This window comes from Argentina silus, assembly GCF_951799395.1.
Source record: "Argentina silus genome assembly, chromosome: 1".
NCBI lineage: Eukaryota > Metazoa > Chordata > Actinopteri > Argentiniformes > Argentinidae > Argentina > Argentina silus.
In genome coordinates, this window is record NC_139655.1 from 2445151 (window position 1) to 2455393 (window position 10243).

The window sequence follows — 10243 nt, forward strand, 5'->3', positions numbered from 1 at the left end:
ACAAAAAAGTGACCGTGCCTTTGCCTTTAGGACCCCTAGACTCGGGACCGACCTGCCTGAAGATATTAGGCTAGCAAGATAGGTATTTTCTTTTAAATCTCTTCTTAAAACTTCTTTTTTTTATAGACTAGCCTTTAATTGATGCTGCCTTCATCCTTTTTAATGTGTTGTGTTTTACTGTTTTCCTACTTCTATATTTTTTTTTAAAATTTGCAGATCTGTTTTATCGGCACATTTGTAAAGCACTTTGTAACATTGTTTGTTATTGTTTGATATCTCCGTGCGGAACACAGTTCATTTCATTCAGCGTTGTTGTCGCTTTTTGTCTTGAATGTGTTTTCATAATTGTCTCCGGCACGTTATTTCGTTTCCCACCTGTTCAACCCTGGTTCAATCACCATCCAACACCCAGCCTCGCCTCCAGTAGAGGGCTGGGGAGCATGGGCTGGGGAGCATGCGCAGACCCGCGCCCAGCGAGCCCTGTTTCTTCTGTCACCAGTGTGCCTGTCACAACACTGAGGGGCAAAGCGACAGCCGAGTGGGTAAGGAATTCATTATTTCATACAACCGCTGGCTTACTGCACTTTGTATTTAGAAGATGATCAAGCACACACTGTAGGGGAGCCCCAATATTCGAGACGAAAACGATACGAATGCCGTGTCGGGGTTTTCAATCGGTGTTCTGTTGCGTTGAGGTGGCCTCGCTAATCTCCCATGTTTTCTCCTATTAGGCAAAGCGAACATATCATAAGATGCCCCCTTCCCCTCAACTCTTGACCCCCTAAATGTCAAGTGGTATTAACAATGCCTGTGCTTGTCTCTGTGTCGCTGAAAACCTTTTCCAAACGCGACATACTACAGTAAACACACAGTGCGTAGCTGGCAGTGTAGCTACTGTAAGTGAAACTATAATTTTCTGTTCTCGGAAATGTTTCCTTTTAAAAAATCAGCCTGTTCGCATTTATGTCGGGTACGATTACAACTCTGGAAGAAACGCAGCTGTCCTAGTGACTTGTTACAAGTTATTCATGAGGATTTCTGACATTGTTTTTTTTTGTTGTTTTAAAAAATGTATTTGACTTCACTTCATTTCCAGGTTTGTTTTCTAGTTGGGTGGAGTGTCAGTTTCCTCGTGGCAATTTTTTATTTAGTTGTTATCACCTTGACCTTTTGATGAACAAAATCACTTATCTTTCTATATTTGAGCCGTCAAGGTGTAGAGTTGCTCATGTTTCATTAATGAAGTCCAGATAAATTGGGCCACATGGCAACTGCTTTATTACTTACTCACCAAGATGGTTGTTTTAATTATAACAATGTATGCAGTGTTAATGTTAATCTATAAAGAAATTAAATTGATGTCAATGTCATAATCGTAACAGCCATGCGTTGCATTGAACCCTTCTAATTTTCACTCCAATTCTTCACCCGATGATTCAGATGTACAGTAACTGTTTTGACGCACAGTCGTCCCCAGGTCAGCGTTTGAGTTCAGGAAAACAGTCACACAAAAAATCACTGATCGGGAATGAAATACGTTACACCTGTTGAGTGAAGAGGTGTTCATGACCTTGTTTCTCTTGCAGTTGTTGCAGTAAAACTAAAACACAACAAACACACAATATAAGAAGAGATCTGCCTATAAAACACCATCGCAGAGAAGCCACCTTTTACATTCGCTTTTTATAATTATTTTATTAGTCATTACTTTTCTGTAGTTATCTGGGTATTAAATGATTATTATGCATGGTGATATAGCACATCACAAGACATTCTGTGCTGTCATACTCATGCTCAAAGCATCATGACAACAACAACAACAATGGTACACTGCATTGAAACATCACATTTAGTTGAAATACTCAGATCTCTTTTGATGTATGTTGACAGTGTGTGTTTTGTGCCCCTTTTCAAGTGATTGTAATTGTGTTAGATCAAAGGGGGTTGATGTTGCTGAGGTGTTTATTTTGGTGTCAGTGTCAGGAAGTTGTTCAATTGCTTCCTGCTTTATGCGCTCAGTATGGCTGCCACAATCTACTTCCTGTCAAAAACACAGATTAACGCCGACACAGTTTAGTGTTTGGGGTTCAGAAGCCCTTATTCAGATCAATTCATTCACTGGAAGAATGTTTTGTTCATTGGGATCTTATGTGACTCTATAACATGTATGTTCAATGCTCAAGACACCAATAGAGAATGTTTCTCCCGGGTTGCAGTTGTGCTTTTGCAGTCAAACTCATATTGCATTTCATGTCTATCTGTTGTGATAATAACGTTGATTGGCTTGGCTCGCATTGTTCTCCGGACCTGAAGAGAGTCAGTTTGTAATACAATGTAATAAGAGTCTCAATGTCTTAAAGGACTGAAGGGGACATGTCAGTGTTTGTTGGTGACAAATAAGGTGTGTTTTTAGGCTTAGAATATGTTTGAATTGCTTCAGGTTCCATGGAGGTTTGACATCAGAGAATAGTCCCTCTGGTCATTGACAGTGTTATGTGTCCACCGACATCCACTTTGTCTCCTCATTTAGTTTGATGCTCACTGAAATTCTCAGTATTCTACAGTATATCTACAGTAATGCTGCAGTGTTTTCTAGTAAAGAGTGGCCTATATTAGGAGATGACTGGTAATTGTCTTCAGTCTCTTGGAGCTGTACAATGTACTCTGTGTGTGATAGAGGTTATGTACATCATTAATTACTCCAGTATTGGAGTATTGGCTCTACCGTAACTCAGTAGAAATAGCAGTGATGCAGTCTATTTCTGATTACACTCCTAGCTGTAGTTGTGTTTGTTGAAACAACGTTGAATTGGTGTAATTTTCTGCTGATGTCCCTTTTCACATGGCGCAAGTTCTCCATTGTTTTAGATTTCAATAGGAGGAAAGAAAATGACAGATCTGGGGGGGGGGGGGGGGGGGGGGACAGCCATTTTGCTGCACCGTAAATTGAACGACCATAAAGAGAGAGCACTTACGCTTTTAATACTCCAATTATGTGTCATTATTAGTCATTATTAGTAACACGGCTCAGGTGTGTCATAAATGAAACCCCTGTATTAAACCTCAAGTGATTCAGTTCTACAGATAGAGGCATATGCTGCTACTGCTGATATATAGAGAGAGATCTTAATAAAAATCTTAATAGAGACTCTGAAAATAGTCATGTTTTTTCTCTCGGTTTAGATTGATACTCTCTGGGCCGGTTTCACAGACAAGGCTTAAGCCTAGTCCTAGGCGAAAAAAAGCATCCTCAGTGGCAATTTGCCATTGAAAGTGTGAATTAGTCCAGGACTAGGCTTAAGCCTTGTCTGCGAGACCGGCCCTATGTCTTCTGTTTGACAAGATAAATGAGGTAGAATTAATCTATTCTTCAAGAACAGTTGACTCAGGCTTACTGAAAATGCAAAAGTAATGCAGGGGTGTCAGATTGAATTAGATGATTTAGTTAAGAGTCTCAACTTCAGTTTGCAACGCAGACGTAACGTTTCTACGCTGCCTTTCGAGTGATTCCACTGAATCTTGAAAATCAAGTTAATCTCTTGCCCCAGGTCATGAGATGTGGAGGTTGTCTTACAAGAGTCAGGTGATAACAAAGCCATGGTCATACTGTAATAATACAGTTAGTTGTGTATTCAATGATACTAACCTTTTGCATAGTCATACCTGGAGCGTATACATTTTCACTCGACAGTGATTTGAATCACTTTTACAGTACCAGTTTCTATATGTGTATAGTATACATAACAACAACAACAACCAGTTACACATAACCAGTCTATTGAATACATTCATAAATGCGTGTCTTGGATTCAGTTGTGTCTACGGTAATCATTCACGCTGTCGCTAATACGTAAGCTTAGATATCGTACAGATGTTTTGGATACACTTGGAGAGAATTCCTAGTGATCAAGCAAGCATGCTTGGACTGCAGTCAGCTGCCGTCTTGACTTGATTTGAGGACTACCAAGTATGCGAGTTTGCATGTTTGGACATACTTATGATAGAGTGAGCGGCTGCAGTCCAGAATAATTTAGTTTTAGGTGAATGGTTTGTTGAGAGAGCAAATTGCCTTTCTTCACGTTGGAGGAGAGTGGAACAGGATGTGTAACCCCTGTAGTCGCTGATGTTGAAACCGAATTACTGAGTGTGTTTGGCATATTCTGTCCCGACTCGTCAACATGCTAATCAACACTCAGAGAGGTGTTCCCCTGCCCTCCTTGCCGGGTCTCTCTGTAAGCCCATGTCTATTAAAGTCCAGGTAGCAGTCCAAATCCTCTAACACTCCCCACTGGCTACCCCCCCCCCCCCACACACACACCCTCCCCCCACCCTCTGGCCCTTTGTTCGGTAAAGCTAATGAGACGTCTATATTTGCTAGATCCAGGGGAAACGTGTGAGGTTGTGTGGCTTCATGTGGAGTTGTTGGAGTGGGTGGGCTCGAAGCAGGCTGGAAAGCTCCAAGAAACCCTGTAGAGAAAGTTCCTTCATGCGTTTCAATGTTTGTACACTGGGGTAGAGAACAGCTGGACTTACTGGTAATCCCCACATTGCATTGAAATGAAAGAAAGAGCAGTTGGAGACATTTGTTCACACTGGACTTCCACAAATAAGCCATTGTCATACTTGCCTGTACATGCCTATGAACGCTCAGGCTAATTGTGTTTCTAAAAATGCTCCAGATGCTTTCAGTTGTTCACGATAATGCTTATAAATGTGTGTGGACCTTTTAGGATTGTTGATATAGTCATCTATCAATGGTACGTGTACGCTATAGATAGTCTATAGCCTAATGCTTATTCATAAAAGTTATTTTTGAAAGTGCTGTCAAAACCCTGTCTGGAGCCTTCGTGCTCGGTGGTCGTCTGTGCGTTTACTTGAATGGGAAAAGAAATGATGAGAGGATGAAACTGGATACGGAGTAGGAATAGATGTTAGATGTTAGATGAGTACCTGAGGTAATAGGAACCCTCCTGGGATCAAACCTACAGTATGGAAGAGGTTCCATGCCCCCCCGTATGTGTACAGTAAGACGGTCCATGGCTGTGTATATTATTATTATGTATATTCCTTCATCTTTCCATCAGGAATGGCTTTTTTTTTTTTTTTTTTTTTACTTTTCCTCTCTTTATTTCTAGATGGTGTGTATTTTTAGGCGATACTGACAGTATTTCTTAACACCTCACATTTTATAAGAGCTGACACTGCCTCTCTGCAAGGTGTACTGCAAGCACGCACGCACGCACGCACGCACACGCACGCACGCACGCACGCATTCATCCTGGTAGATAACAGACACTAAGGGAGAAGAAGCATTTCATCAGTCCTAAACGATGAGGATGAGGAGATGCTCAGGTGACCTGGAGATGACAGAGGAGGCGCTTGCAGGAGTCCCAATCACAGATGAGTTAAGAGACCAATTATAGGTGTTTCACAGATCTCTCATTCCGGGAGCCGACGTGGAGGACACGGAGGGCTCAAACCATCACTGTCAGGGTAGGGGGGCGATTACGACGGCCCTTTCTTCTGTCCCAAAGCCACTGGAAACAGCCATTCGTTTCTCCTCCTCGTTGCCCCTGGCTGAGAGGGTGAGATGGACAGATGATATTGTAACTGTGGTGTAAATAGCTTTCAGACAGAGCCCAGCCTTAACAGGCCAAACGGAAGAATACCGTGAAAGTGGCCTACTTCGGGAAAGGATGGATTCAATTGCCTATTTTTTTTGCCAAGAATGGGCTTGAAAGCTTTACATAACTCTGCAATTAAATTATTTCCCCTGCCGGCTTGTGTAATAATCTGGAAGCGGCTTGCTTATCTCCATTACTACGCATTTATACAGAAACGACTGAGAGGGGAAACCAGATGAAGGGTGTTGTTACCACAGTGTTATTACACAGGGACAGAGAACCGTCAGTGCCACAGACTGCTCCTACAGACTGCTCCTGCAGACTTCATTATGTGTGGCGTATAGAACACTTCTGATTGAAGGCTTTCGGTGAGCTGTTATTGTGAGTGAAAATAGGCCTGCTCCTGTTAGATATTTAATTTGCTTGTTATTCAACCACATGAAAGGATGCCAGCCTCATGATAATGTAGGCTTTGCTGTCTTCACTGAGGAGGCGTCAAAATGGCCACCTCTCACAGGGTAAAAACCTGTTTGATTTTCAATTCAACACATGATGAATTCTCTGTACTTTCAGTGCACACGGTTTGCTCACTTTCTCTCTGTCTCGTCTGCAGTGATGCTAGCTTGTATTGGCCCCAGGGCAGCTATTGTCCTTATTACATTTGTGTGTGTGTGTGTGTGTGTGTGTGTGTGTGTGTGTGTGTGTGTGTGTTATTGTGTGTGTGTGTGTGTTATTGTGTGTGTGTGTGTGTGTTATTGTGTGTGTGTGTTATTGTGTGTGTGTGTGTGTGTGTGTTATTGTGTGTGTGTGTGTGTGTGTGTGTGTGTGTGTTATTGTGTGTGTGTGTGTGTGTGTGTGTTATTGTGTGTGTGTGTGTGTGTGTGTGTGTGTGTGTGTGTGTGGGGACAGTAACAGGGTCATTCATTTATGACCAATGAACACTACCAGAGAGTTGCATCACTACATCTGGGCCATCAAGGTAAATGGAATCAATGTTTTGCTGCAGCAGAGGCCATTGTTTAGTTCCTCCTAGCTGTGGGTTCTGTTGTATGGGGTCCCAGTGGCCGCATCTATCTCATTATCTCTGTTCAACTGTAGCCTGTTAATGACTTTATCAGTTCCCGTCAGGTGTTGTGTGTGTCTGTGTTCGCCCTCTGAAGGCTGGTGCGCTCCCAGAGGCCTCCTGGGAGGTCATTCTCTTATTGGATGGCAGGAACAGACGTTGGAGATTGGTCTTATCTTGATTGAAGTGTTATTGGAGACGGTAATGGTACTGATTTTTTCGGCTCCACACACTAACACACGCACGCACGCACGCACACACACACACACACACACACACACACACAACCTGGTGCTCAACTGGGTCACTCACTGTCAAACGATACATTCAGATGAAAGGAGCCCCACTAAGGACGGGGTGGAGGGTGGGTAGGGCTCTGGCAGCCAATCCCAGGGCTTGTGTCAGTTAACAGCCTTTCAGTGTTAAAAGGGCAATCTAGGATTGGTACATCCATTTTTAGACTTTTACATTAATTAGCCATTGATGCTTGAAGAATATAATTAATCTTTTCCTGATGATCTTAGTTCAACTGTTTTACCCCATCAGAACCCCAAATATAGGCTTGTTTTAAATTTTTTGTAAACAATGTCACTGTAAACCAAAACTGTATGACTTCAAAACATGGTTAAAGCATAGAGCACATAAATCTAGAGTCCCCAATCTCAGATACTTCCTGAAACACCTGTTTCGGGGGGGTTACTTGGCAAACCCCCCAAAATGGCCACTCCTCCATTTTGCCTCATTGAGATAACATGGGGAAACTCTTGCCTCGTCAATGTCAATATATAACCTCTATGCTGAGATCCAAACCTCGTTTTTTAGCCTATTTTACAAGTGGCGGAACTCACTATAATATACGTCCACGCGATGAATTATCTGACAAATTGTTATGTTTGGCAAAACAGTTTTATATTGCAGGAGTGCGCACCACTCCATGCTCCTCTCTGCTCTCCTGCTCATTACCGAACTTAAGAAATACTGCACCCTCAGCTCCTCCGCTAGCCATACAATGTAGCTAAGAAATGTTCTGGAAAGAAAGCCTGTCCCACTGTAACCATGGTTACGTTTTAACAGCAGCTGCCATGAAGGAGCCTACAAGTGTTAATGGGAGCTGCTATTGAAGAAGCAGATTCTGGGTGTGTCTGTGTTCTAAAATGGCAGCTTAAGGCTGTCGTTTTGACCTTGTGGATGGTCTGTCGTTGCGTCTGTGGATCCGTCTCTCCGAATTTGAGAGTGGTTACATTTATCCGGCGTCGTCCCTTAGAATCCCAGATTGCCCCTTTAACCACAGGCTGCAGGAGGGGCGCGGCCTCGGCCAGATCAGCTCCACTCCGTCACCTCCAGAGCTCCTCTCCTCCCCTCCCCTCCCCTCCCCTCTCCTCTCCTCTCCTCTCCTCTCCTCTCCTCTCCTTTCCTCTCCTCTCCTCTCCTCTCCTCTCCAGTCCTCTCCGCTCCTCTCCTCCCCTCTCCTCCACTCCCCTCTCCTCTCCTCCCCTCTCCTCTCCTCTCCTCTCCTCTCCTCTCCTCTCCTCTCCCAGTCAGTCACAGGTAGAGGCTCTTGACTGGGGATACGCTGGATTACAGTAAAACAGTGGGCACCGTTCAATCAAACCCGCTTTGGAGTAGAACACGGTTGCTTGGGAACATGCTCAAAAGCTGCTAATGAACATTTTGTAGGTCGGTGCATTTTTCCTGAGTTCAATTGCTGAATGGTTCTGGGCACTGAAAAGTTGGCAGGTAAACTTGCCCATGAAAGAAAGAAAGACTGTTTATTTGCCATGCAATCAATGAATCACAATTCACAATTGTTGGAATGGGTCTTTTTGCACACACCCCCCCCCCGAGACAACACACACGCACTGCACACCCCCCCTCCGAGACAACACACGTGCACACCCCCCCAGGGAGAACAGAGCGCTGGGCTCTGGTCAGCGCCAAGTCAGCGCCCCTGGAGCAATTCGGGGTTAAGTGCCTTGCTCAAGGGCACAACGGCAGTGGCAGGGACCTGGATATGATGCCAGCAACCCTCCAGTCACCAGTCCTGGAGCGGGGATCGAACCATTCTAAAATTCATTCTAAAATCATTCCGATTACTGGCCGGCCTCTTTAACCTCCAGGCTACCTGCCGCCCGTGAGGTGGATGCGAAACAGTAGCTTGTGTAAACAAAGCTACTGCACACCTAACCGCAGTTTACAGTGTGACAGGTTTGGTTGAGTCTGGTTTAATGTGTGTGCTGTTGTCTTTTGTCTCTGTGCTTGCCTTGAATAGAACGGAGACCGTAGAATGTGATTGGAATGGAAGCTGGGAGACTGAATCCCTGATTGGTGGAAGAGGGACCAGGCGGGCGTACATACAGAACCAAACAGTGAGTCAAGCCCTGAGATACACACTCACTGAGCACTTCATTAGGAACACCTGAACACCTTCTCATGGTGGAGGTGGTGTAATGGTGTGGGGAATGTTTTCTTGGCACACTTTGGGCCCGTTAATACCGATCAATCATCGCTTAAATGCTACAGCCTGTTTGAGTGTTGTTGCTGACCATGTGCATCCCTTCATGATCACAATTGACCCGTCTTCTAATGGCTCCTTCCAGCATCATAATGCACATGCTGCAATGCACCGTAGATATACAGCCATGCAAAACCCCTTACAACACTGTTTCAGTGTGTGTGTGTGTGTGTGTGTGTGTGTGTGTGTGTGTCTGTGCGTTCCTCATTTCTCATTCCATTCCATGCACTACAATGAGTCCGTCCTCCGATTTCTACTCCTTTCACCAGCCTCTCCTGGTTTCAGTCTAGTTCCAGTCTGAAAGAGTGTTATGAAGCCATTTCGTGTCAGAGCAACTACAACCCCCCCCACCCCCGCCCCCCCCCACACACACTGCCTTCCCGGCCCTCTTGCCATCACAACCTCTCTCACTTAATAGCATTTTCATGTGAGTCCTGTCTTCTGTCTTGGTGAAATCTCTTACCAGGAACCCAAGCCCATTTCCATGACACGTCAATTTAAATCTCGTAGGCGACGGTTAAAAAAAGAGATGCATTGATATACCATCCACACATGGGCTGTTACCACAGGCAAGGGGGGCAGGGGGGCAAGGGGGGCAGGGGGGCAGGCTAGCTTCTTGATTCGCACACAAACAACTGCACATAAGCGGTGGAATGTAATTTGGTTGCGTGATACAGGGGGGGGGAAACTTCTAAAGGCATTCATGCTTTCATGCAGGAATTCAGGGGCTTTTCAATGCCTGTGTGTTTGAAGGTTGTATTTAAAGCCAGAGATGTTCTCATTCACAGCATAAATAGAGGCATCTCAGCACTAGCATAAGCTACACGGCATAGAATGTACATGGGAATTGATTTTTGTTTGTGTTCAGTTTTTTTTCCTCCTTGTTGTTGCTTGCTTACCGCTGATTTCAGAACCGACCCCGTCTTCAATGATGCAAACAGAGGACAGGAAGAAGAGAAAACTGAGTGTGAACTCCAAAGGCGGGTCTGAAGAATACTGTCTGAGGGTGAGGACTGGAACGACGCTATATAATATAATAATAAT

The 10243-nt window shown here is 44.3% G+C and overlaps 1 protein-coding gene across 1 annotated transcript in view; it reads left to right on the forward strand.

Annotated features, from left to right (window-relative positions):
* Positions 1-428: 428 nt before the first annotated feature.
* Positions 429-10243, forward strand: part of l3mbtl4 (L3MBTL histone methyl-lysine binding protein 4) — an 80834-nt gene continuing 71019 nt past the window's right edge. The window contains exons 1-3 of the mRNA XM_083674986.1: positions 429-542; positions 8957-9053; positions 10111-10205. Coding sequence (XP_083531112.1) covers positions 10128-10205 — 78 coding nt within the window. The 5' untranslated portion in view covers positions 429-542; positions 8957-9053; positions 10111-10127. The remainder of the gene's footprint in view (positions 543-8956; positions 9054-10110; positions 10206-10243) is intronic.